Here is a 27,934-nt window from a genome sequence, read left to right on the forward strand (position 1 = left end):
TGTAACAAAGTGGGAAACAGTAATCGCTCCCAGAAAAGGGACTGGCCTAAGTGAGAGGACTCTGCCTAGGAATCCGCAGCAATGGGAAGCAGACCCCAAGTCTTGCCCTAGCGTTCTCTAATGTGCTGTGCTGTGAACAGCCATTCTCTGTTTACTGCCTCAGACCGACAAGAAGTCTTGACGTGCAGCGTCCAGCACAGGACAGGTACCCCAGGGGTCCAGTAAGCACGCAGGCTGCGGGGAGGCGGGGGAGATGAAGACTGGTACCAGCTGTGTGGAGAAGAGAAACCTGCTGCGACTCCTTGTTCTGGCCTCACCACCCTCAATAGACTTCATTTCTTTTCTCGGTAGATCATATCATGAAGAGGTGGACATGATGCTGCTCACTGCCCAATACACGAGTGACTACACCGTTTAGCATAATGTAACTATAGCTGCCAGGCACAATGCGAACCCCGATTCACAGGATTTTTGAGGGACTCGGAGCCCGGCCTCAGCAATTTCCACATCAGTGTTAGAGGTGGCGTCTCCAAACCCAGTCTCCTTGGCCGGAAGCTCGCGTGGAAGGGACAGGTAGTACCGCTGGGTGGACGCACCCGTGACCCGCTCCCAGAGGGTCGGACAAGTGAGAGAGGGAGAAAAATCCTCTCTGCGTCCGGGCGGGCTTTTTGGGCTAGCCCGCCGGCGCCAGCTGCGCTTCTCCCTGGCCCCCGCCCAGCGGAGAAGGCGGGTTAGCCACGAGCGATAAGCCAATAGACAACCAGCATTTGAATTTGCGTCCTGATGAAGCCAATCACAAGTGCCCAGAGCCTGCGGGGCGGGAGAGGCTGGCGATCTGGGGGGCGTAACTCCGTGGTCCTACCAGTAGGAGCTCCGGGCGCGTTTGAAAATGGGGCGGGGGTGGTGTCCGCGCCTGCGTGCGGCGCTCAGCGCACTTGCCCCAGGCGCGGGCGCGCTCGCGAGCGATCTCGGGCGGCAGTGTCCAGAGCTCGGCGATGGGGAGCGGCGGTGGTGAGTGCTGGCGGGAGCCGGGCAGGCGATGGGTCCTGACTTGGGCCCCTGTGATCTGGGAAGGCACGTCGCATCCCCCCCCCCCAAGCACGGGTAGACGCGGATCCCCCACTGTGAGCCCGCCCGCGCGGTTTAAATGCCCGCCCGGCACCTACGCCTCCTGTTACCCGGGGCGATTTAGGGAAGTCGAGAGCGATTTCCACTTTATAGCTCGATTTCACGTCCTGTCCGGGCTCTTGATGGAGGCTCGATCTCCCGAGTGTCGCGTCCGCAGCTACAATCGGCGGAGCCAACAGGATCTGTCCCTATGAAAACGTCGTACGACTTGGGGTTGCGATTTCACTTGTTACAGTGGTTAAACACTTCAGATGTGTATTCTAGAGCAGGTGAATCAGGAAACTATTATGATAATATTCGTAGATATGCTCTGAGTATGCATTTGGCTTTTGCAGTACATTTAGTTTCCGATAAAACAGGTCAAGAGTTTGGGAGTGGGCAGTCTCTAGAGACCTCCTGGTAGAGAGCTTTACCAAGGCCCAGGGAAGAGCCACTTGGCCTCAGTGTGAGGAGGAAAAATAGGTAGAAAGACAGCCCTTAAGATTCCTGAAGGGGTCTGGGTGGAGGGGCTTGTGAAGCAAAGGGAAAAAGCGTTGAGTGGATTGCTGAAGCAAACATTGGAATAACCCACTGTGAGGAACTGGGAAGAGAGCTCCTCTAAAGGGAGCCAGTGTCATGTACATCTAGACAAGTGGGTCGCGACCCCTTCGGGAGGGGCAATCGATCCTTTCACGGGGGTTACATAGCAGACATTTACATTACAATTCCTAACAGTGGCAAAATTACAGTTAGGAAGTTAGCAGCGAAATGATTTTCTGTTTGGGGGTCGCCACAACATAAGGAAGGGTCTCATCTTTTAGTAAGGTTGAGAACCACCGAGCTAGATCTTACATTGCAATTTCACTATATGCTGAGTTTAGCAAACCACTGGGTTCCGGGACTGGGCAGCAGTGACATCTGCCAAGCTGAGACCTGCTCTAGCTGTCCTATTGAGTTGCCAGTCTATGCCACAGAAGTTTCTAGGTCCATATTGAACCTTAGGCTTTTTAGTCACATGTGCAAATATGAGCAAAGTGATCTGGGCATGGGGGCTGACACTTGTAAGTCAGTACTTGGGAAGCAGAGGCAGGGAGGATCAGGGGTTCGAGGGCAGCCTCAGCTATATGAGTGAATTTGAGGTCAGCGTGGGCTACAGCAGACCCCATCTTAAGAAACACAACAAGAAGCAAAAATATACAGCCCAAGTCCCAAGGACCTTGCTGACTGTTTTGAGCCTTGTGTTAACTGCTGAGCCATTTTTCAGGTCCCCAGAGTACTTTCCTGAGTGAAGTTGAAGGAAAACATTCATCAGTATTGGCTGCGTCCCCCACCCCCTTTCTGGTTGTCATATGGATCTGGAATCAGAAAGTTTCCAATACTCAATTACATGTTATCTGATATTTGCCATGAATATTTATGGGATATTGAAGGAACGGTGGTATCTTAAGTAATTCATATAGTATACTTTATTTAGTTTTAGGACTTGTCCCTTGTGTGAACAGAGAACAGTAACTATTAAATTATCTTCACATACAGCCTTTCGTCTCACCAAGGCTTGTGGTTTTTTTCCTTAAGTAATCCATTGTAGGTGTGCCAAGTGTTTCTGTTATCCTACCAAGCGAAGACTCAAAAGAAGACCCCGAAACTTAACCATCTTGAGTCTCCCAGAAGATGTACTCTTCCATATCCTGAAATGGCTTTCTGTCGGGGACATCCTTGCTGTCCGAGCTGTAAGTCGCCATATGGAAACAATACCAGTCCTCGTATTGTTGGTTAAACTGTAAAAGTCTCATGTTCTTAAGTGTTCGTATAAAACTTTGATTCAAAAAGAAAGCAAAGGAAATGGTGGTTTTATTTTATTTTTTAAATGATTTTTTTTTTTTTTTATTTTATCTTCCGTATATGAGTGTTTTGCCTGCCGGTTTGTCTGTGCACCATGAGCATGCAGTGCCTGAAGAGGCCAGGAGAGGGCGTTTGATCAGCTGTCTATGGGTGCTAGGAATTGAATTTTGGGTCCTCTTGATGAACAGCCAGTGCTTTTAACTGCTGAGCTATTTCTCCAGTCCCAAGAATAGTTTTTATTATTGGTTAGTTGGTTGGTTGAAGCCCAAGGATGACCTTGAACTCCTGATCCTCCTGCTTCTACTTCTCCTGTGGTTGAATTACAGGCCTGTCAAACAAGGTGATATTGTTAATTGGTGCTTGGAGGTGTTTCAGTTACAGGGGCTACTCATTTCAATGTTTATTTTAAGAGAATAAAAGACCCTTTTGTGGCAGTAAAAATTGCATCTCAAGAAAAGAAGGCAGTGGGCTGGAGAGATGGTTAGGCAGTTAAGAGCACTGACTATTTCAGAAGACCAGGGTTCAGTTTTCTGGACCCACGTACAGGCTAATAACCATCTATGACTCTAGTTCCAGGGGATTTGATTTCTCTTCTGATCTCCTCAGACACTAGACATACATGTGATACACACATACATGCAGGTAAAATATCCATATACATAAAGTAAAACCAAAAACTTTAAAAAGACCATGCATTGGACATAGTAATTCATGCCTGTAACCCCAGCAACATAAAAACCAACTCCTGAAAGTTGTCCTGGGATTGCCACACACGATTGCCATGTGTGTGTATGTCCGTAATGCATATATATATATGTATACATATACCATGTACATAGCAAATAAATAGGATTAAGATAGTGTTGAGAATTTTTAAATGGCAGAAATAGAGCTGGGCATGGTGGTGCATGCTTTAATCCAGCATGTAGGAGACAGAAGCAGGAAGACCTCTGTTGGTTTGAGGCTAGCCTGGTCTATATAGCAAGTTCTGGGGCAGACAGTACTATGTAGAGAGACCTATCTCAAAGTGGGGGCAAATATGTTTAGGGCCCTTTCAGGGGTTAGTTTTGTTTAGAAATTCTGTTTTAAGACAAAATTCAGCAATTTAAATGTTTTAATGTATCCTTTGCTTGCATGTCCATGCGTCCACATACCTGCTTTCAGCCTTGGGTCTTCTGGAACCTGAGTTAGGAATGACTTTGACCCACCATGTGGGTGCTGAGAATTGAACCCAGGTCTTCAGCAAGTGCTCTAACCACTCATTTCTCCTGTCCCTTCATTTAGGGATTTTTGTTTTGTAAAACTGAAGTCAGCAACATCAAGAGCATTTTTTGTTGTTTTGTTTTGTTTTTCAAAGACAGGGTTTCTCTGTGTAGCCCTGCCTGTCCTGGAACTCATTCTGTATACCAGACTGGCCTTGAAGGCATGCACCACCACAGCCTAGCTTCAAGAGCAATTTTAAAAACCAGATATTCCAAGATTGCGATCCAGAGAGATTCCAGTGTGGTAATTAGGTGCTGAGGAAATGGTGGTAGGAAGGAAAGGTCCTCGTGTCTCAGAATCTCAGACTACGTTTCGGTTAGAGCAGAAAGCTTTGCACAGGGGTGTCAGGCAGCATGGATCGGCAACAGTATATGTGGTGCCCACATATGTGTTGTGTGTTCAGAACCAAGTCTGCAGCGAAGTCACATGATACAACATGTCACACACCTCAGTTCAATTAAATTTTGGTTTTTGCCTGTTCAGAAGGCTTTTACTACAAGTTTTTTGTAGCCCTATGTTCAGTTATGTGACCCACAGCTTAAGCTGTGCTGTAGGCAGCAGAGTGAGACTATCTTTAAAAAAAGAAAAAAGGAGAATAAAACACACAAAAGCCGTTTTAAGACAAATCCCATCTAACTTACAATGCCACTGGATTGGGCTTGAGTAATGATTGACCGTAGAGCATACCGTAAACCAGCTGTAAACGCCGGCCCGGGATCCACTGTGTGGCGCCTGTGGTATGCTCGCCGGTGTCACCTGCAGAAGCATAGGGTGCTACGTTCCCCACTACAATGGAAACCCTAGGGTTTATAGTGCTCGCCCGTGTTCTTGACTTGGGTTTTAGCTGCCTGGGATAGAGGCTCCTGGGTCTTAAGATTGCTACAGTAGGACTCAGTCTTTTTCCTTTGAGTGCCTCTAAATTTCCATGCTCCTGACTGCTCTACCAGGGTACCAGGCAAAGAAATCAAAATTATTTGTTTGTTTGTTTAGGGTTTTTTGAGGCATTTCTCTGTGTAGCCCTGGCGCTCCTAGAACCAGATCAGGTTGGCCTTGAACTCAGAACTAAAGGAGTACACAAGATAGATTTCTGTCCTGCCTGGCACGGACCCATTTCTCTAGTTCCCTGCAAAGGTGTCTTCTTTCTTTCCCTCTCTCTCTCCTTCCTTCTTTCCCTCCATCCCTCTGACAGTCACTACACTGTGTCTCCTGGATGGCCTGGAACTCACAAAGATGTGCCTGTGTCTCCTCCTCTGAGTGCTGAGATTAATGTCCCTTTATTAACCAAGGTGCTTGTTCTCCCGTCTGGTGCCATTATTCCTCCTCCCCTGACCCCCAGAACACCAGGGAAACTCATAAAACAGGGTTGTTTAGAACCTGGGTCCTTTACTGTTCTGAGACTGGTATATCTACGTATGCCCCCTCTTCAGGAGTCCCTTGGTAATTCCCTCACGCCTCTCATTGCTCTGCAGGTGCACTCCCACCTGAAGTACCTGGTAGACAACCATGCCAGCGTGTGGGCATCTGCCAGCTTCCAAGAGCTGTGGCCTTCTCCGAAGAACCTGAAGCTCTTTGAAAGGTACCCGTGCTCTGAGAACAGTGCCCTGATTTCCTTCTGCCATTGGTGTCCTTGCTGTGGGCTAATGTCCCAGTCCTGTTTTCCTGTTGCCCTCATCCCCGGAAAGAGACTCAAACCTGAAGAAACTCAACCTGTTGAGTCACCTTGCTCCCAACAAGCCCTGCATTGCCTGTCCTTTAGGCCTTCCCTACTTCCAGAGGGTCCCACTTGGGTGTGACCATTCCTGATTGGCTCCGTGTGAGTCACCTGCTCATGGAAGCTTTATTCAGCTTTCTTTTCCTTTGTTCAAAACTGAGTAATTTCAGTCTGTTATATTTCAGTCTCTGGATGACTCACTCCCTCGCTGGAGTCGCGACAGGGAGGGAGGGAGGGAGGGAGAGAGAGAGAGAGAGAGAGAGAGAGAGAGAGAGAGAGGGGGGGGGGGGGGGGGGGGGGGGAGGAGGGGGGGGGGGAGGGAGGGAGGGAGGGAGGGAGAGAGAGAGAGAGAGAGAGAGAGAGAGAGAATGACCGGGGGGGGGGGGGGCACACAGCAGACCTATAATCTATGACCCTGGGTGCCAGTGACCAGGCCCACTGTCTAAGACCGCTAATTGTGGTTAAAGACAGAGTATGTCCATGGAACGGGAACTGAGTTTGACCCTTTCCGTTGCTGAGAAACAAACTCAGGACAGGATTTTCCTCACGGGCATTCTACTTCCCAGACTTGAACTGCCGAAGAAGCGCAGGGAGATATTCTAGCTAGCTGCAGGGTGCCTTGCTTGGGCTGCTTCTGGATAAAAATCTGCTTATTTCTTTTTCTTTTTTCTTTTAAAGATTTATTTATTTGGGGACTGGAAAGATGGCTCAGCAGTTAAGAGTAAAGACTGTTCTTACAGAGAACCCAGGTTCAATTCCCAGAACCCACATGGCAGCTCACAGCTCTGTAACTCCAGTTCCAGGGGACCTGACACCCTCACACAGATACACATACAGGAAAAAGACCAACGCACAAAAAAAGTTTTTTAAAGATTTAATTTTATGCATGTGTGTGAGTGCTTACATGTGTATTTGCACTACCTGTGTGCAGTGCCCAGATGCCAGAGGAAGGAGTTAAATCCCCTGGAACAGGTGGGACTTCTGGGTTTAGTATAGTCCCAGTTCTACACGCTTAGCGTTATTCAACTTAGATCATTTTTACTGTCCTAAAGAGAAACTGTGTACTCTTTAGCAGGCATTGCCCACCCCCAACCCCAAGCACAGAGCCCTGGACAATCCCTCATCTATTTTCTGTCCCTGGGTTTGCCAGTTGTAGATGCCTCATATAGACAGAATCATGAGATTCTTAACCCTTTGGGGCTGGCGTCCGGTTGCCAGGGTTCCTCCACATCGTAGCATGCAATCAATAAACAGTATTTGATTATATTTCATGAAAGAATACTCAGTCCGGAAACGAGTATTTCAGTGTCCAGTGCTGTGTGGCGCATAACCTTCGTGAGCTAAGTAACCTGGTGTCTATGCTGCTCGTACTGCTCTAGGGCTGCTGAAAAGGGAAACTTCGAAGCTGCTGTGAAGTTGGGAATAGCCTACCTCTACAATGAAGGCTGTAAGTCCCGGGGCCCCGATGTGTCTGGCTAATAGTCCCTGACCTTGGCCAGCTAACAGGACTGTTAGGGCTGAGAGCCTGTGAGTAGCCTACGCTTCCACACCAAGGTCCTGCCCCTCCCTCTTGTCAGTTAGCCATTCCCAGAGGTCATTCACGTACCTAAAGTATGTAAGTTCATAGTTGTTGGTGGGTTTTTTCTTTATTTTGTTTGTTTTTATATTTTCCTAGGGTTCCCATTTTAGAACAGGCTTGACTTTAGGAGACCCTTTCCCCAGCTGGGTCCCCATGAGGCCTAGGTCAGTTCTAAGGACAGTTCTACACAAAGAAATCAGAGAGAGAGAGAAGGGGAGAGAGAACCCTTCCTGCCTGCCAAATGCAGGGTCATTACCCTCGAGGAGGAAGGTTGAGGCTGTGGGAGAACCATCCCCTGAGGGTCACAATCCAAGCTTCCTGAAGGACTCCAGAGGGGGCCTGTGTCAGAAATTACCTGAACAAAATGGGGAGCATTTAGAGCCCCATCCCTCAGAGCTCTTCCGTCTGAAGCTTTGCATCGTGTCAGGTTTTGCCAAAAGACTGGCAATCTTTGCTCGTTCCATGTCCCAGAGACATCATGGGTTTGTCTGGTTTCTCCCACAGTATCTGTGTCAGATGAGGCCTGTGCAGAAGTGAACGGCCTGAAGGCCTCTCGCTTCTTTAGTATGGCTGAGAAGTTGAATATGGGTTCTGAGCCCTTTATCTGGCTCTTCATCCGCCCACCATGGTCAGCGTCTGGAAGCTGCTGCAAGGCCGTGGTTCACGACAGCCTCAGGACAGAGTGCCAATTACAGAAAGTAAGTCCTGGAGAGGCCACAGGGCACAGCGGCCATGAGCCCAGCTCACGTCCCAGGGTGAAGGGAAACCTGGAGATGGTTCTGTGGGTCAAGAAGTGGGGGTGCACAAAACTGAGTCTAGGGCCGGGGCTCTAGCTCAGTGTTAGTGCTTTCGCCAGCATGCTGGGATTACTCCCGAAAAGCAAAGAGAGGGTGTGGATGGATGTAGGAGAAACATCTTGAACGGGTGTGGTGAAGGTCTTGGGGTCTGGGGTGAGGACAGAGATCTTAGTGAACATGTCGGTGCATGGAAACTAAAGATTTAGCCTGAGTAAAACAACCGCAGCTGAAAACTGAAATCGAGGATTGGCGGGGTGGGGGTCTGGACAGCAGGACTGGGGGAGTTCTGTCTGCCCGGAATCATACTTACTGTTCTCTTTAGGCTCATAAAGCTTCCATACTACACTGCCTGGGAAGAGTGCTAAATCTTTTTGAGGTAAGTCAAGTTTTTCTCTGTATTTATTAGACTTCGCCTTGCTTGGCCTTTCAGGGGCCTAGATCCACAAAGTCCTTGAAAACTGACAAAGGGGAGTGTCTAAGGCCAATACAAATGCCAGGCCCTGCTCTGAGCTGCTCCTTGGCTTAGGGCTCCTGGCTCCGCCCACTCTGCTTTTGAGGGAGGTAAATGGGACGCAACTAAGAGCCCAGCAGAGCGGATGTGCTGGGAACAGCCCAGGCAGTACTGCTGTGATCCTCACAGGGCGCTCCTGCTGGTGGGCCATGCAGGATCCTCGCCTCCCGGGCATTTTAACAGGCTCTGATCTGTGGATCCCTTTCGCGGGTTTAGAACTGGTAGTAACTTTTAGGGAACACAGCAAAAGGATGTGGAAGACAAGTGAGGCAGAAGAACACTTCTCAGTACCACCGTTCCTGGTGCTGAAGGGGTTTCCTGTGACAGCAAGGGTGGATGCAGGGTCCCAGAGCTGCCCCACATTAATGGGAGGCAGGGCCCGACACCCTACACCCTGTCGGTTACTTGTTGAGCACTGTGTGTTCAGTGGCATCCTTTTTTGTCAGTTACTTGTTGAGCACTGTGTGTTCAGTGGCATCCTTTCTTGTCAGTTACTTGTTGAGCACTGTGTGTTCAGTGGCATCCTTTCTTGCTCTGATGTAGTTAATTCATCCGTTACCGCTCTGCATGTGATTGTTTAGAGGAAATGGAAGAGGGACTTGGCATTGCACAGAAGGTGAGAAAGAACCCTCTGCTTGGTCTTCTAGGACGAAGAGAAAAGGAAGCAGGCTCACAGCCTCTTTGAGGAGTCTGCTCGTCAGGGATGCTTGGCCAGCTCGTACCTCCTTTGGGAAAGCGACAGAAGGCTAGATGTAAGTGGAACCTTGTCTGGTGGCGGGTAGACCACACGGAGCAGTTTTCTGTGGTCCTGGGTAAAATTTACCAAAGGGAGAATGCTTTCTCGGCTCCTGGGCTCCTGGGTCTTTGGGCTCATCTGAGCAGCGAGTTGCTATCAAACATCCCTCAAAAGACTCCGGTGATTTGGGGATGAATGTTGGAGAAGCCAATGAAGTTGAAGCATGAGGGAGAAGACATTTAGAACCCCGTGGTCCCTCTCAGGACACAGCCATGTAAGGCTTCCTCTCTCTTGTTGGCAGATGTCTGATCCTGGACGATGCCTCCACAACTTCCGGAAACTCAGGGACTATGCTGCCAAAGGCTGCTGGGAAGCACAGGTGACGTGGAGATCTGGATTCTTTGCTTTCAGTGTTGGGGCAGGCCTGTCTAGTCTCTCAGCAGGAGACTTGGGGAAGCAATAAGTAAGACTGGCCAGGGACGAGAGCTGAGTCTTTTGTTCGGTTTTAATTTTTCGTTTATGTACGTGTGTGTGCTTACCTATGTGTGACCCATGAGTGTGCAGTACCTGTGGAGACCAGAAAAGGACATTGGGTCTCCTGGAATTAGAGTTACAGGCAGTTGTGAGCCACCTGATGTGGGTGCTGGGAATTGAATCTGGGTCCCGTGGAAGAGCAGCCAGTGCTCTTACCTACTGAACCAGCTCTGTAACCTAAGGTATTTTTAGTGATGGTGGTTTCTGCCAATGAATGCAAAATAAATGAGCTGTTGGCTATGAGTGATATGAAGTCAGCACTCAGCGTGGACCTTTGAGAGGGTTTTTGAGTGGGTGCAGGCAGCCCCACAGCCGTCCTGTGGACTCGGCAGGTAGGGAATCAGATGGAACTCTAAATGGAAGAGTAAGTAAGGATACCTACATCAGACAGCTGGAGAAACTGATAGAATTGCTAGGTGGGGAAAAGATGCAAGTACACTGTGGTCATAAATCCATATACACTAGGCTGTGTATGTCCTGGGAAATCAGACGGAAGTGTGTGGTGGGTGTCGACAGGGACCGTCTGAAGTCTCTGTGGGCAGTAGATCCTGGGTTCTGACACATCTCCGTCCATCCTCATCTGTTGACTCCAGGGCCATAAGTGTACCTACCGTCTCAGAAGAGAGGAAACTATTGGGGCTGCAGAGGTGCTCAATGGTTAAGACTACCAACTGCACCGGGCAGTGGTGGCGCACCCTGTAATCCCAGCACTTGGGAGGCAGAGGCAGGCAGATCTCTGTGAGTTCGAGGCCAGACGGGTCTACCGAGAGAATGACAGGGAGATACGCAAAGAAACTCTATCTCAGAAAAAAAAAGGTTCTCCAAGAGGACCTTGGTTCATTTCTCAGCAGCCACTCAAAATCACCTGTAATTCCAGTTCCAGGGGACCTGATACCCTCTTCTGGCCTCTTTGGGCACCAGGCATGCACATGGTGCAGACATACATGTAGGCAAAACACCCATACACACACACACACACACACACACACACACACACACTTACATACATATATATTTAAATTATGTATTTATTAGTTTAGTTTTTTTAAAAAAAAAAAAAAAGGACTCATAGATTGAGTCATCAGAGAGGATTCATCCAGTATCTGATAGAAACAGACACAAAGACCCACAGCCAAACATTAGGCTGAGCTCGGGGAATCCTGCTAAAGACAGGGAGGAAGGATTGTAGGAGCCAGAGGGGTAAAGGACACAACAAGAAACCCCACAGAATCAGCTAACCTGGGCTCATAGGAGTTCAGAGTCTGAACCAACAACCAGGGAGCCTGTGTGGGGCTGACCTAAGCCCTCTACATACATGTGACAGTTGTGTAACTTGGTCTACTTGCGGGACTCCTAACAGTGGGAGCAGGGGCTGTCCTTAAAGCTTTGGCTGGCTTTGGGGACCCTGTTTCTCATCCTGGGTTGCTTTTCCCAGCCTTAATACAAGGGGAGGTGTTTAGTCTTACTGCAACTTGATAAGCCTTGTGTGTTGATATCCATGAAAGGCCTGCTCCTTTCTGAACAGAAACAGAAACAGAGGGGCGCGAAGAGGGGGGTTAATGGGAGGAGAAGAGGGAAGGGAAACTGCTACCAAGATGCATAAATTAAAATCAATTTAATTAGTAAAATAAAAAGGGAAACTGGTGCAGAGAGGTCCCCATCCTAGAGAGATCGACTTGGGCAGGCAGATGTGTGCCCCGTGCTGTCCGCCTGCTGAGCCCTTCTGAGTGGAGAAGCCGGGAGTTCACGCTGCCCTTCTCTCTCCCACAGCTGGCCTTGGCCAAAGCCTGTGCAAGCGGAAGCCAGCTTGGACTAGAGGGGAAAGCCTGCAGTGAAACGGTCTGCCAGCTGTTCCAGGCCTCCCGGGCTGTCAACAAGCAGCAGGTCTTCTCTGTGCAGAAGGGGCTCAGTGACACAATGAGGTGAGGCCTTCCAGTGCCTGTGTTTGATCTGGCCCTGGAGCAGTATCTTTTTCCTGCATGTGCGTGCGTGTGTGCGTAGGAGTGCATGTGGGCACATTCATGTGAGACCCAAAGCTGGTGCTGTAAATCTTCCATTGCTCTTGTCCCTCATTCAACAAGGCAGGGTCTCTCAGGCCTACTACAGCTCACCAGTCGCTCTCGCTAACTGTATTATTCCAAAGCTGGAATTAGCAGCTGGTCACCACACACACCTGGCCTTTTCGTGGGTTCTGGGGATCCAAACACTAATGCTCACACTTGCTCGGCAAGCAGTTAACCATCTCCCCAGCCCTGCTGTAGCCCAGGCTAACCCTGAACTTGTGGTATCCTTCTTTGGCCTCCTGAGTTCTGGGAGTGTAGGCGTGAGTCACTGAAGTCTTTAAAGCCGAAGACCATGTTAAACTGTCCTTCCTAAACATGTAAAATGCTGAGACTCATTCATACCTTGAGGCCCAAATACAACCTTTTTTTTTTTGATAGAAGAGGGCCTAGATTTTGAACTCACACCTTATGATGAATTACCACAAGCCCACAACCCCAGCCTACAACCTTTCCTTTACAGCTCTTTATAATCAGGGTACTTCATGCAATTGAGTCTAGAAGTCAGACCCAAACCTTCCCACGCCAATGCCTTTCTCAGCCATCCCTTCCCTGGGGCAGCTCCTTTGACACCCAGCACGGTTGCCTTTCTTCCAGGCTTAGACACTAGTGCTGACACAAAGCTACAGAGTGTTAGAGGGTGAAATAGAAAATGCATGATTTTTTTTTTTAAGCTGTCATCTGAAATTTCAAATAAAGTTTGGAGTTGTGATGGGAAGCTCCTTATATGTACTGCTTGGAACATGATAATATGATCAGTAAATGTCTTTTAAGAAATGTTTGTCCTGCCGGGCGGTGGTGGCGCATGCCTTTAATCCCAGCACTTGGGAGGCAGAGGCAGGCGGATCTCTGTGAGTTCGAGGCCAGCCTGGTCTACAAGAGCTAGTTCCAGGACAGGCTCCAAAGCCAAAGAAAACCACGGCCCGGAAAAACAAAAAAAAAAAAAAAAAAGAAAAGAAAAGAAATGTTTGTCCTGGGGCTAGGGTGATGGCCTCCTTGAGGAATTTGCTCACTGTACAAGAATGAGGACTTGAGTTTGTTACCTAGTGCTTGGAGGGAGTGGGGAATGGAGTAGTGCCATGCGCTTATGGTCCTGGCACTGAGGAAGTGGAGACGTCTGGGTTCTTGAGGTTCTGTGCCCAGCCAGGCTGGTCTAATTTGGAAGCCCTGGGTGCCAGTGAAAGACCCTGTCTCCTGTTGATGCATGCTTTTTTTTTTTTTTTGACAAAGTCTCTTGGGTTTTTTTTGTTTGTTTTTTTAAATATTTATTTATTATGTATACAAAATTCTGTCTGTATGTATGCCTACAGGCCAGAAGAGGGCACCAGACCCCATTACAGATGGTTGTGGGCCACCATGTGGTTGCTGGGAATTGAACTCAGGACCTTTGGAAGAGCAGGCAATGAATGCTCTTAACCACTGAGCCATCTCTCGAGCCCCCAATGCATGCCTTTTTCATCTCAGCACTCTTTTTGGTTTTTTTCAAGACAGGATTTCTCTGTGTAGCCTTAGCTGTCCTGGAACTTGCCCTGTATGTAGACCAGGCTGGCCTCAAACTCACAGAGACCTGCCTGCCTCTGCCTCCCAAGCGCTGGGATTAAAGGCTTGTGTCACCACTGCCTGGCCCCAGCACTCTTGATAGCCCAGTAGTCTGATTTCTAAAAACAGATCACTGGGGCCAGCTAGATGGCTCATCAGGCAGAGGTGCTTGCTGCCAAACCTGAAAACCCAAGTTCAGTTCCTAGGACCCACTCAGTAGGAGCGAACCAATTCCCAAAAGGCGTCCTCTGTCTTCCAAATACCTCCTGGAATTATTTATGGTCTTGGTTCCCAGGTTTTACCTCCCTGGTAGAGAGGAACACTTCCGCCAGCCTTCTGTGCAGCATCCATCTAAGGTGCTGGATGAGGGAACCAGAAGATTTTAGTGTGGAGACAGTGGCTCTTGCCTTAAGTGGCATTTCTGGCTCTGATCCTTGGCAGAGCATTGTTATAAGGGTCCAGACAGAAGAGCCCAATGGTGCACAGTGACCCAAACCCGGTTTCTAGGCCCCAGTCCTGCTGTGCATCCCATTTTGTACCCACTGCCTCCGTTTGCACCGAGGATTGAGCTCAGCCAGTGCTTTGGTGACTGAGGGCTGACATTTGGTGACTTAGATTTCTGAGTACCGGGGATGTGGACCCACCAGCCTCCCAGTCATAGCTGTGGGCCTCCCCAACTCCCTGGGACATGGAGTCTCTAGGTTGGTAGACCAGTGATTCCAAAGCGATCAGCTCATTTGCTTAGACTGGACAAACTTGGGCAGAAATCGCAGGTATGGCACTTGGCCTGGTTTTCACAGGCGTCCCTCTCTCCACAGGTACATCCTCATCGACTGGTTGGTAGAAGTTGCCACAATGAAGGACTTCACGAGCCTGTGTCTCCACCTGACAGTGGAGTGTGTAGACCGGTACTTGCGGAGGAGGCTGGTACCCCGGTACAAGCTCCAGCTTCTTGGCATTGCCTGCATGGTCATCTGTACCCGGTGAGAACCCCTTATTCAAATGGGACTGTGTGCATATGTGCTGGTCCCTCCGGGGTGTGGGGCCATCATCCTCCCCATTCTGGTAGCCGATTTTTAAGAGAAATGAGTCTTAAGGGTCCTACCTGCTCAATTGTCTTAAGGGAGAGATAGCAGATTTTGACCCTTCGTAGGTTGACTGTACCTCTGCTGGGGTCCTGTATCCCCACACAGTCTCAGGACACAGACATGGACTTGGGAGGGCCTAAGCTAGACCACACTTTCCCAGGATCCAAAGGGTGACAGTTGCCAAGACGGATGATGCCCTTACCCTCCTCCTCAGTCCTCAGAGTTCACAGGACTGTATCACTGATGTTAAATTCTCAGGTCTTTACCATCTGCTTCCCATAGTCCTGGGCAGGAGAGCCTCAGTTCCACCACTGAAGCCGCATCAGAGCTATTCCTGCACAAGGATGCCACTCGGAGGAGGATGCTCTGTCTCAGGCTTTGTATTTTATCCCAAACTGCCTGTCCTCAGCCAGTGCTTCCTTTACCATGGCTTTGGCCTCTGGAAGTGCTGTGGAATGCAGATTTCAAAATAGGGCTTACATTTTCTTATTCTCCTAAACTCAACATGGTCTACCGTTTCCCCTAGGACACACATTCCAGACCCTTTCCTTGTCTCTTGGGCCTGCTGAGTAAGGAATAGCATTGCTGCTAACTACTTCCTATGCTCTTGTGAGAACTCCCTTCCTTAGGGTTTCTATTGCTGTGATAAAACACATGACCAAAAGCAACTTGATGAGGAAAGGGTTATGTTGGCTTACACTTCAGGTAACAGTTAATCTCTAAGGGAAGTCAGGGTGGGAACCTGGAGGTAAGAATTGATGCAGAGACTGGACATCGTGATGCACGTCTTTAATCCTAGTCCTCGGGAGGCAGAACCAGGTGGAGCTCTGTGAGTTCAAGGCCAGCCTGATCTATAAAGCAAGTTCCAGGACAACCAGGGCTACACAAAGAAACCATGGAGAAGTGCTGCCTACTGGCTTGCTCCTCATCATTTGCTCGGCCTGCTTACTTATAGCACCCAGAACCATCAGCCCAGGGGCCTCACCACTACAGTGAGCTGGGCCTTCTCATAGCAATCATCAACCGAGAAAATGCCCTAGCAACTTGCCTGTAAAGCAGTCTCCAGAAAGATTCCTCTGTCCCAGGTGACCCTATCTTGTGTCAGGTTGACACTTAACTGAGCATGCAGACAGAGCGTCCAAGGCTACTGGGATGGGTTTTTATTCTGTGTCGACATGAAGGAGCCCTACCTAGTTCATATCTTGCTCTCTTCCAATCTCCCTGGGTTGTCATTGTTCCTGTAGCCATCAAAGCTGCCCACGCTCACCTTCCATAGCGGGAAGTTAGTCATGGACATACCCACTCACCGTGGACACTGTAGTGCCTTCGGGTGTCCGTACGCCAGCAGGAAGAAGCATGGCGTTTTACCACCAACTTTACCCTCATGACTTCAGGGATAGCAAAGCGAACCTGCCATACCCCAAGCCTTTTTCAAATAGGCTCTTTGACCTAAATCTCGTACCCCAGGTCTTTAAACTGCAGACTGGGCACGGCAGTACACATGGCAGGCGGATCTGGAATACGTGAAGCCTGCTTCCCCCCTCAGCAGACTGAGGTGCCCTAACTTTGCTCTCAGAGCCTATGTTGCCTCTTCTCCCCACCGTCACCTCGGGGCTCAGAGCAGGGCTCTCTCATGAGTGACCTTCTCCCTCCTGCCCCCTCTGGCTGGCCAAATGGCAGTCATTCATGCTGCAGAGTGCCAGGACTGAGCAACAGTCCACATTTGCTGGGGAGGGTGCCAGTGGGACCACTGGAGCAGAGTGTTCCTGGGATCAGCTCCTGTGGCAGGTAGAGAACAGGGTGCCCAGTTGCCTCAGGGACAGTCAGGGTTCCTGTGGCCAAATGCTGGGCTGTGTGTAGACCTTCAAGCAACCTCTAGGCCATTTGCTGACAGTGTTTGCTCCCAGTAGCTCACCTGCTTTCGCGTTTGCACTGCTTATACTCAGATCCTGTCCAAAGATAAGGCCGGAGCTGAAGAGGTCCTTTAGGGCTCCAGCATTGGATTAGTGTCTGGGTTTGAACCACAGCACAACCAAACAAAACCAGCAAAGCTCTCATCCGTAAGGTTGTAAAGAGAATTAGAGAATTGAATTATAGTGTCCCTCATAGGTCCTTTTTGAATGAAAATGGGGATATGACCACTCCTGAGTATGGTTGAGGAGGAGAGGGACTTTATTGTAGACATGAGGGTGAGAACAGCCAAAGGCATCTGGAAGAGTCCAGACAGAAAATGGCCAGCAGAATAGACCAGGCCACGAAAGGAGAGAGAGAAGGAGAGAGCAAGAGTGGTCCAGGAGCAGAACAGAGAGAGAGAGAGAGAGAGAGAGAGAGAGAGAGAGAAAACACCAAAAGGCTGTATGTATAGCTGAAGTGGCTGAGTTATGTAAGGATAAGAAGCTGGGGAGGGAGGGAATCAAAGCCTTGAGGGGAGGGGCAAGGAGTGCTGGGAGGGGCCACAGGTACTCAGAGAGACTTGTCCAGGTTTCTTTGGGAGCTGACACTTCTGCAGTCGTCTTTCCTATTTGGTCTGAGTGGCTTGTTTGGCCTCCCTCTTTGTGGCACCTCTAATCCGCTGTGCCTTTTGTCGCTTGAAGCCTCCCAGAGGCTTCCTAAGCTGTATATAGCTCCCCAGTTCAGAACGATGACCCCGTCTCTACATTCCAGGTTCATCAGCAAAGAGATTCTGACAATTAGAGAAGCCGTGTGGCTCACAGACAACACATACAAGTATGAGGACCTGGTACGGATGATGGGAGAAATCATCTCTGCTCTGGAAGGGAAGATTCGAGTAAGTGGGGTTTGGGCTTTCCTTTGAACAAAATTACCTTCTTGTTTGAGGTCATGGGGGTAAGGTGGCAGGTGCTGTGGAGACAGCACCTAGAAGCCATGCGTGCAGTGTGCTGTGTGTACGGAAAGCCCGAGCTTGGGCATCAGCATGGACACTTGGCCAGACCCCTGCCGGGCCGGGCCATGGTGTGGCATTGCCGGATGAGACATATTTACTTCCTTCTCCTGTCTAGGTCCCTACTGTGGTTGACTACAAAGAGGTCTTGCTGACGCTGGTCCCTGTTGCACCCAGAACCCAGCACCTGTGCAGCTTTCTCTGCGAGCTCTCCCTGCTGCACACCAGCCTGTCCATCTACGCCCCAGCACGCCTCGCCTCTGCAGCCCTGCTCCTGGCCAGGCTGATGCACGGGGAGAGTAAGAGAAGCCCTGCGGTGGGGGAGGGGGAGTGTCCTGGTGTCTGGGAAAGCTCTCAGGTAGGAGAGATTGGAAGGGCAGAAAATAACACTTCCTCGTCCTTCCTGGAGAAGAAAGCGGAGCAGAATGGCCCCACAACAGTTGGGGGGAGGGGGAGAGTGAGGTGGTTTCAGCTGAAGCAGTGTATAGTTTCAACAACAATGCACCTTCTGTGGAGCTATTCAAGGATGTTTTAGTTTGGTTCGGTTGTTTCGTTCCTCACATTTATATTTAACTTACATGTGCACGTGTGTGCACAGACAATGCCACGGTATGAGTGTGGCGGCTGGAGGATGAATGGCTTGCAGGAGTTGGTTCTCTCCTTCTGCCATGTGGCTGGCTTCTAGGAATCTGTCCCAGGTCATCAGGCTGGTGACGAGTGTCTTTGTCCACTAGCCATCTTCCTGACCCTGACGGGTATTTTGAAGGAACTAAAGCCTGAGTCTGGAAAATGTCATCAAACTAGGGGAGCTGTGGGGATTGTGGGGCTCTGACCCATTTCCCGCCTGCTTTCCTCCCCAGTACAGCCCTGGACCACTTACCTGTGGGACCTCACTGGGTTCTCTTACAACGACCTCACGCCCTGCGTCTTGAGCCTTCATAAAAAGTGGTGAGTCTCTCTCAGCGCCAGGGGGTCGTGAGTCACGGTCAACCTGAGCCGCTTGTCAGTCCCGACTAGAGTTGTTCTAGGTTGTGTGAGCTCGTGTACCACCGTGTGCGTGTGAGGTCAAAGAACAACCTTGCACAGTGAATCCTCTTTGCACCCTTTCGTGGGTTCTGGAAATTGAACTCAGCTCATCAGCCATGTGCAGCGAGCATCTTTACCCACAGAGCTGTCTTGCCAGCCCCAAGTTGGCGTTTTAAAATTCCAGGCCTGGGCTTACCTCTGTGTTCACACTGAACATGTCTAATTGAGGAAGAGGAGCCAGCAGACAGGCCTTGCCTGTGCCCGTCTGCTGCACCCACACACCTCAGCTCGCCCTCACTGCTCTGTTGCCTCCCCCCTGCATCTCCACCCTGTGTGGCTGTTTCCTCACCTCACAGGACCCCTTCTGGGTCCTTAGAAAAAGGCCAGAATAGGAAAAAAAGGTTTCGTTCATGGAATCTCACAGTATATACAAGCCACACTTAAGCTTAGGCCCCATGCCCAGCTGTAGATGGCAACACAAAATGAACTTCATAATTTTGTTTGTTTGTTTTTGTCTCATATTGCTTGGGAAGGTTTTTTTTTTTTTGTCTTACTGCTCTTTTTGCTTGTATATTATGGTTCTCAATTTTGTGTTTTTATGGGTTTTATGTGTGTGTTTAAGGTTTTTAAAGTTGTTTTACTTTGTTAATTCTGGTTTGCTTGTTTTCTTTTTTTTAAATATTTATTTATTTATTATGTATACAATATTCTGTCTGTGTGTATGTCTGCCGTCCAGAAGAGGGCACCAGACCTCATTACAGATGGTTGTGAGCCACCATGTGGTTGCTGGGAATTGAACTCAGAACCTTTGGAAGAGCAGGCAATGCTCTTAACCACTGAGCTATCCCTCCAGCCCCGGCTTGCTTGTTTTTTTAACATGCCTATTTGTTTTCTGAGGAGAGAGAAAAAGAAGGCTTGGAGTTGGATGGGGAGAAGAGAGGGGAAGGGAAACCATGATCAGAATATATTATATGACTTTAAAAAAGAAAGAAGGAAAGAGGACATCCACAGTCTGTACAGGGTGTCAGGTCGTGACGGTCTATAGGAAAAGGGGAGTGGCGGTGAGTGGAGCTAGAAAGATGGTTCAGTGATTAAGAGCATTTGATGTTCTTCCAAAGGACTTGGGTTCCGTTCAGTTCCTAGCACCCACCTGGAGACTCATAATCATCTGTAACTCCATTTCTATGGGTTCTCATGCTATATTCTGGCCTCCACGGGTACCAGTTGTGCATGTGGTGCATAGGCATACATGCGGACGGAACACTTATACATATAAGAAGAAATAAATGAAATAAATTCTTTTTTTTTTTTTATTTTTGGAGACAGGGTTTCTCTGTGGCTTTGGATCCTGTCCTGGAACTAGCTCTTGTAGACCAGGCTGGCCTCAAACTCACAGAGATCCGCCTGCTTCTGTCTCCCCAGTGCTGGGATTAAAGGCATGTGCCACCACTGCCCAGTGAAATAAATCATTTTTAAGAAAGAAACAGGGTGGGGAGAATGAATGAGGATGTGGAACTGGTACCTGGGTAAGACCAGGGTGCCCACATCCATGTTCCAGGTTGGGGACATCTGTGCAAGGGCAGCTACAGACAGACATTGGGCTGTAGGCTGTAAGTAGAATATCCTGGGACACTGGGCTGGGTTTTTGCATCTGCCTGTGGCTGCTTCTCTTTCTTTTCTCAGCTTTGCTTGCAGACTTAATCCTCCCACTTCTTGCTGGCTTACTGCATCCTTCCTCGGAGTCCTTTCTCTGGGCGGCACTGCTCTCTGGTTCTCCACTCTTATCACCTCCACCCTGAGGAGCCAGGGAATCCTGGTTTTCTTTCATTGCTCACAATCGCTCTGTCAGAAAATTAACCAAGGACGCTAATCCCAGCCCAGACCGCCTCGCTTGCAGTCTGAGCTGCTGCCTTGCTCCGAGTGTCCCTCCTCACTGGCCTTCACGTGACCTTGGTCATGCCTTGGGCCTTACAGCACGATCCTTCTGTTTACCTCAGCCCAGAGCATCACTCTTGGCTTCTGGGGTAAGGTCAGAGCCCTCTAGAAAAATCCACAGTGCCCCTCTAACCAACATATTCTTTGCCTTCCTGTCTCTCCACTGGGCTCCTCTGAGTGGGACCTGCCAGTATTATGCCTTTGCCTACTCTGTTGTTTCCTGTGGCATCCAGAACAGGTAGCTGGTGGCTGAGGAAGTGGGGTGACTGTTACAAGCAGGATCAGTGTCTTGGCCCTCCCACCTTTTCTTGTTCTGGTTGTTTGTCATCTGATGCTGGCAACCAGAAGTTGTTGCTAAGGATTGTTTATCCCCCCCCCCCCAAAAAAAAAGTGTGTTTGTGTATGCTAAATATATTAAATATATCTCCAGTTATTTTGTTGTTTTTTTTTTTAGAATAAGTTTTTATATTTATTTTTATGTGCATCGGTATTTTGCCTATATTGGTGTCAGATCTTAGAGTTACAGACAGTTGTGAGTGGACACTTAGGTGCTAGGAATTGAACCAAGGTCCTAAAAGAGCAACCAGTGCTCTTAACCGCTGAGCCATCTCTCTAGTCCCTGTTGTCTTTTTAAACCGGTTAAATTGAGCCAGACGGTGGTGGTGCACACCTTTTATCCCAGCACTCGGAGGCAGAAGCAGGTGGATCTCTAGGAGTTTGAGGCCAGCCTGGTCTACAAGAACTAGTTCCAGGACAGGCTCCAAAGCTACAGAGAAACCCTGTCTCAAAAAACCCAAGAAAAAAAATAAAATAAACCAGTTAAGTTGGAAGCATTTATTTATAAACTAAATGTTTTGGTTGGTTGATCTTTTAAGACAGGCATTCTCTATGCAGCCCTGGCTGTCCTGGAACTCACGCTGTAGACCAGGTTGGCCTTGAACTCACAAAGATCTACCTACCTCTGCCTCCAAAATACTGGGGCAAGTTTTCTAGAAGTCATATAACTTAAAAGGCTTTTAGTATATTCAGAATTGTACGACCCGTTTTAGAACATTTTCACTAACTCTCAAAAGGAACCCCACTCAGCTGGGTGGTAGTCTTTAATCCCAGCACTGGGGAGGCAAAAGCGGACGGATCTCTGATTCAAGGCCAGCCTGATCTACAGAGTGAGTTCCAGGACAGCCAGGGCTGCACAGAGAAACCCCACTCTTCAGCCATTTCCCAGTCACCATTTCAGTCACCATTTCCCAGCTTCCCTTCATGCTTCTCAGCTGTGACTTTGCCCCTTCTAGACATGGCGAATGAAGTAGTCACATTAGTACGCCACTTTGTGAGTCTGGCTCCTGCTGAGCTTCCTGATTCAGGTTCATATTGTGATGTGTGTCAGTGCTTGAGTGAGTTTCAGTTTGAATGGACCTTTGTCTGTCTGGCCATTGTTGGATATGTGGGTTGTTTCTACCTCCGACTGCAATAAACATTCGAGTGCAAGTTCCTTGGGTGTTTGTGTGTCTCTGTCTTGGGAAACCAACCACTGAGGAGCTGCCAGTCTTGACTGTCGTGTGTCCCCATCAGTGGGGCTGGCTCTGAACGCTTGCTGCCCTCTCTGGTGGTGGAGTTAGTCTAGATTTGGTGAGGTTTCTATGTCAGCCTCTCTGTCTGTTTCCAGTTTCCATGACGATGCCCCCAAGGACTACAGACAAGTCTCTCTGATTGCTGTGAAGCAGCGCTTTGAGGATAAGTGCTACGACGGAATCAGCCAGGAAGCGGTATGCCCTCCTTCGCCACTTGGGCTCCCGGGGGGCGTGCCCGCGGGGGTGTGGGGTTCTTCACTCTGGCCTCCCCACAGGTGCTGAGCTATGCAGAGCTGTGCACCGCACTGGGAGTGAAGCAGGAGAGCCCAGAGCCCCCGTCTTTCCCCAGCACAGGGGAGATCCACACCTTCTTCAGCTCACCCTCCGGGAGGAGAAGCAAACGGTAAGTCTGCCCTGGCTGTCTGCAACCGTGCCATGGCCTGCGGTCTCCTGTGTCAAGTTTGAGTTTCCTCCTTGACACTGCAGCCATTAGTAGAAGCGTCCTAAGGCTTGTGCCAAGGAGCAACAGGTCCCAAGTTTAACCCAGGGGGTTCTGGCCTGGGCCTGTTCCTGAATATCTCTGTTGCAGCCTGCCTCTCCTTTCTCAGAAGTCACTGTCTGGCTTTGTCCCCGCTCCTTGTGGGGGAAGATGGTCCTGAACACAGTAGATCCTGTCCAGTTCTCTCCCTGCCTGCGCCACCATTCACCTGGTCCCCCTGCTCCACGATGTGGCACAGCTGGTAGCTGGGTGTAGCCTGAGTAATGTCTTTGTTGCCCACCCCTTGTCTCCTTCCTTTGCTCCATCTCACATGCCAGCACTGTGGCTGTACCCCCTAGGTTAACTCCACCTCACCCTCTGAACTGTTAAACCTGAAAATCTCAGGGGGCAGGGCTCCCCTCTGTGCCAGCCCTGTCTTTGTGACTTCTCGGTCCCCTGTTGTGTTCCTGAGCATCTTAGGCCAGGTACTGGGTGACTGCATAGGACCTGTCACGTGAGCCTGGGTGTCCCATGGGGTGGGGGGCTAAAGTGGCAGCTGTGTCAGGGGTTACCTCCTCTCGTACCTTCTGTGAAAGAAACACCACGGCATCTTCCCCACCTGGAATCGGGGATACCCGGATCCTGCTGAGGGGCCACTGTGTACATTTCACTCTGTATTAGTCATTCTTGACCGTCTGGGGACAGGATGATCCTAGACAGACACCTGTAGCTACCAGCGGTGGGTCACGGGCTCCTCTAAAGGTCTGCTCCCCAGAAAACCCTTCATCGCCCCTTCAGACTTCTAGAAGAGACCTCCAGGGTGACATGAGTCAGCAGCAGAAAGGCCTGATGGGCGTGGCAGCTTCACGCAGAGACTGGCCTTCCTGTAGTTCTCTACACCTGACCCCAGGTGGACAGGTTTGCTGGCCTTGCCCAAAGACAGACTGCGCTGGGCACTCAGGCCTAGCACTGTCTCTTTGGGTGCATCTAGTTATCCTGTGGAGCAGTGGTCTTTCTGCCAGTTCCCATAGGGGCCCCGGGCCCCAAGCTGACCAGAATAAGGCAGGACTCACTCCTAGACCCGAGGCCTGGTCTTTCCCAGTTCTTCCTCCAATTAATCCCCTGCCCTTGAGGTCTCAGATTATTCCAGTCTTGTGGGTATTTTTCAGAACATACAGTGAAAGCCAGGGACATATAGGTATTAAGGCAGATGTCCAGGACCAGGTTGGCTCCCCAGGTGCTGCTACCTAAGACCAGGGTTTTCTGGACTCTCCCCACCCTGCAGGAAGCGGGAGAACAGCCTTCAGGAGGACAGGGGCAGCTTTGTCACCACGCCCACCGCAGAACTGTCGAGCCAGGAGGAGACATTGCTGGGGAGCCTTCTGGACTGGAGCCTGGACTGCTGCTCTGGCTATGAGGGAGACCAGGAGAGCGAAGGAGAGAAGGAGGGGGACGGTGAGTGGTGTGGAGGGCTGGGCGTGCAGGTGGCCACCTCACCCTGTGCTGAGGAGAGAAGCATATGAGCCTGGCACCCTGGCTGGGGTCAAGGGTTTTCCCCATCCCACAGACAGAGAGGATGGAGTCTAAACCTGTATCCCTCTCTGCCTGGGTCATTGTTGGCTGAAGGGCCTGGAGTTTTGGTGTGTAGAGCACTGTGTCTCACCTGCGTATGTAAACTGCAGGCGGTCCTGTCCCTCATCTTCTGGTCAGGAAGACTGGACAACTTTCAACTGCTTTTCCAATTGCTTGCTTTTGTGTCCACTCAGATTAAGGGAGTTGAGTGGCCTTCTGCTGCCCTCAGAGTTGTTGGGGTAATTCTCCCAGCTTGAGAGAAACGAAACAAGGTCACTCATGGCTCTCACCTGGCAGTGGCTTGGGCCACCCGGTCCTGAGCAGGTGTACTTCTGATAGCTTGAATTGTACCATAAAGACTCTCCCCTGATTTTCCAGTTACAGCTCCCAGTGGACTCCTTGACGTCACTGTGGTCTACGTGAACCCGGAACAACACTGCTGTCAGGAGTCCAGCGACGAGGAGGCCTGGCCAGAGGACGAGAGCCACCAGGCACCTCCAACTCCAGCTCCTGGGCCCCTTCTCAGCAACAGGGGAGATCTGGGCAAGGACATCACGACCTCTGGATACTCTTCCGTCAGCAGCGCGAGTCCCATCAGCTCCCTGGATGGTGGCATGGGGGGCTCTCCCCAATCTACCTCAGTGCTGTCTGTGGGCAGCTACTCAAACACAAAGCCTTGCCACCATCAGGCCAAGAAGTCATGTTTACAGTGTCGCCCCCCAAACTCCCCAGAGAATGGTGTTCACCAGCAGCGCGTAAAGCGCCAAAACCTGTCAGTGCACAGTGATGAAGACACGAACTTGGGCTTCCTGAAGCTCTGAGAATGCCAGTGTTTGCCACGATGAATGTTTACTGTTTACTGGGGAGGGCCGCTGTTTCTCTGGGACACTGCAGGCAGGTGCTGTATAGACCCCCAGAAGGGGAGTGCAGTGTGAGCTGTCAGAACGTCACACAGTGAAAAGCTCAGCCTCCCAGCAATCAGGCCACACCTGTGGAACCTGTCTCTGCTCTCTCGGGAGCAAGGCTCTCTGTATTGGTGCACACAATCCCAGGCCAGGAGCAGACAGCTTCCTTGCAATACTAGTGGCCCAGGTACCCTAATACAGTTCCAACCCCCCACTGCTGTCTTATTTTAGGCCAGTGGGGAGCTCTCATCTGAACACCTCACTGCCCATTTCATCCCAGGGAGCCTGTGACCCTGCATCTCAGTGTTGACTGCAGTCTGGTGGTCAGGCGTGAGCTGGGGCTAAAGGCTCCTCTCTCTCCCTCTGGCACTTAGAACTCAGTTTCCAAATATGTCCCCTCAGAGCGCTTTGTCTGTGCCCCGTTGTGTCCAAGTGACCTTTCTGCACTGAATTTCTAGGCCAATCTTTGCCCACCTTTATTTCTAGATTTCTTCTAATGAAATGAAAAGAGGGGAGGCATTCAAAATAGAAGGTGTTAAATAAAAAGATAACAGATAAAAGGTAATACCCAATATTGCTGAGCTTCAACTGAAAAAGAAAATCTAGTTGTGCGTGGTGGCTCAGGGTGGCAATCTCAGCAGCCAGAAGTATGTGGCGAGAGGACCAGAAGCCCCAGGTCAGGCTGTGCTGGATTGTCTGACCTCAGAAAAAGAAAACTGGTAACGGCCTCTTGCTTCTATCCTTGCGTTCTTTCCTTCTGGAAAATGGATTTTTCTAGAGGATAGCCGTAAACAGTCACTTGTAATATCCAAATTAACAAAAGACAGCTGGATTCTACAGGAAGAAAGCAGGCCACTGGACTCGCTGTTTGTGGCTGAATTCCACCGGAAGAAAACAGGTCGCCAGTCCTTTTGGGCTGGCCAGAGACTGCCAAAGTGTATGCTTCGTTTGGAAGGCCTTGGAACTATGAGGCAGCTGGCCTCAACACTTGGGGAGTCTGCTGAAGGCTGAGCAGATATGCTGACCCTAAATGTATGCTGTTTCCTCTTACGAAAAATCCCAGGAGTGCCCCCAAAATATCCTTGAGCCAAAAGTACAGGTGGAGCAGGGTTACTTGGTTTTCGTTTTCTGTACTCTCCCCATTGGCAGCTCAGCTACTGTTAACAGAATGCTGACCACTCTGGCTGGGACACACGGGTGTAAGGAGAGCTAAGACGTGGATTGTATTCAGCTGGGCATGTGTGCGCCTGTTTCCTCTGCCTTAAGAGGGGACAGTGATACCTACCTCACAGGAAGGTTGTGAGGATTAAATGTGAAGAGACTCATGACATGACCGTCTGCATCTGTAACTGCCTCCCTCCTCGTTCATGGTGTCCCTGGTCATGGCATGACCATCCCATAACTGCCTCCCTCCTCGTCCATGGTGTCCCTGGTCATGGTATGACCGTCTGCACCCATAACTGCCTCCCTCCTCGTCCATGGTGTCCCTGGTCAAAATTGCAACTCACGCAAGAGTGCCTGTTACCCATGGAGAGGACCTGGTTTTAGTTCCTAGCACCCACAGGGTGGCTTACAACCACCCTAAATTTCCAGTTCCAGTGTATTTGATCTCTGCAGCACCGTGTGTACATGTGGTACACATAAAACCAATCTAAGAACTTTTAAAATCTACACTCATTACCAGCCTGACCCTGTAGAAGCTACTCCAGGTACACTCCTGGCCCCTCTGATTTCTATGAGGTTTTTTTTTTTTTTTTTTTTTTTGGTTTTTCGAGACAAGGTTTCTCTGTGGTTTTAGAGAGCTTGTCCTGGAACTAGCTCTTGTAGACCAGGCTGGTCTCGAACTCACAGAGATCCGCCTGCCTCTGCCTCCCGAGTGCTGGGATTAAAGGCATGCGCCACCACCGCCTGGCTTTTATGAGTTTTTAAATCTCCACAAGTCTTCAGTATCCCCCTCTTGCTGGAGTCTGTTGGAAGTAGTAGTGCCTTATCTAGTCCCTTAACCCTTCTTTGCTTGACACACAGGGCTCACAAGTTTGTTGTGTTCCCTGTACCTTCAGACCGAAACAGCTAGGGTTATCTTACCTCTTGGGCTCTAGGATTAATAATTCACTAACTCCAATTCTACTGGGCACGGTTCCTGTCCTCACTTCCTCCAGTAGAAACAATTCTAAAAGCTACGTCTGGTGGCATGCTTCTAAAATTCTATCACTCAAGACATGGAACAAGCAGCAAATGCTCCTAATTAATGAAGCATCTCTCCACTCCACTTCCATGTTCTCTGGATTGTGGTTCGTAGGCTGGCTTTCATTTGCTTTATGTTTAAAAACCACCTGTGAGTGAGTACATGTGATAATTGTCTTTCTGGGTCTGTTACCTCACTCAAAATAATGTTTTCTAGTTCCATCCATTTTTCTGCAAAATTCAAGATGTTATTTTTTTTCCTGCTGTGTAGTACTCCATTGTGTAAGTACCACATTTTCCTTATCCATTCTTCGGTCGAGGGGCATTTAGGTTGTTTCCAGGTTCTGGCTATGACAAACAAAGCTGCTATGAACATAGTTGAGCACATGTCCTTGTGGCACGATTGAGCATCCTTTGGATATATACCCAAAAGTGGTATTACTGGGTCTTGAAGAAGGTTATTTCCTAATTTTATGAGAAATAACCACACTGACATCCAAAGGGGTTGTACCAGTTTGCATTCCCACCAGCAATGCAGAAGTGTTCCCTTTTCCCCACAACCTCTCCAGCATAAGTTGTCATCAGTGTTTTTGA

General features: G+C 49.6%; 1 protein-coding gene across 1 annotated transcript; it reads left to right on the top strand.

Annotated features, from left to right (window-relative positions):
* The first annotated feature begins 891 nt into the window (after positions 1-891).
* Positions 892-26,484, top strand: Ccnf (cyclin F). The gene is made up of 17 exons (XM_050137095.1): positions 892-1,011; positions 2,683-2,837; positions 5,682-5,788; positions 7,303-7,370; positions 8,007-8,200; positions 8,622-8,675; positions 9,458-9,562; positions 9,848-9,925; positions 11,851-12,002; positions 14,498-14,662; positions 17,432-17,555; positions 17,788-17,968; positions 18,530-18,617; positions 22,297-22,396; positions 22,477-22,604; positions 23,965-24,134; positions 24,630-26,484. The coding sequence occupies exons 1-17, from the start codon at positions 996-998 to the stop codon at positions 25,070-25,072; spliced, it is 2,328 nt and encodes a 775-aa protein (XP_049993052.1). The 5' UTR covers positions 892-995; the 3' UTR covers positions 25,073-26,484.
* The last annotated feature ends 1,450 nt before the right edge of the window (positions 26,485-27,934 follow it).

The sequence above is a fragment of the Alexandromys fortis genome, unplaced genomic scaffold (assembly GCF_014885135.2).
Source record: "Alexandromys fortis isolate MF-2015 unplaced genomic scaffold, M_Fortis_MF-2015_v1.1 scaffold_29, whole genome shotgun sequence".
Taxonomy (NCBI): Eukaryota; Metazoa; Chordata; class Mammalia; order Rodentia; family Cricetidae; genus Alexandromys; species Alexandromys fortis.

Bases quoted from the DNA above. Each gene is read 5' to 3' on its own strand.
- Ccnf (XM_050137095.1), top strand. The intron at 2,838-5,681 runs GTAAGTCGCCAT...ATTGCTCTGCAG, and splicing joins ACATCCTTGCTGTCCGAGCT to GTGCACTCCCACCTGAAGTA. The intron at 14,663-17,431 runs GTGAGAACCCCT...TCTACATTCCAG, and splicing joins TGCATGGTCATCTGTACCCG to GTTCATCAGCAAAGAGATTC.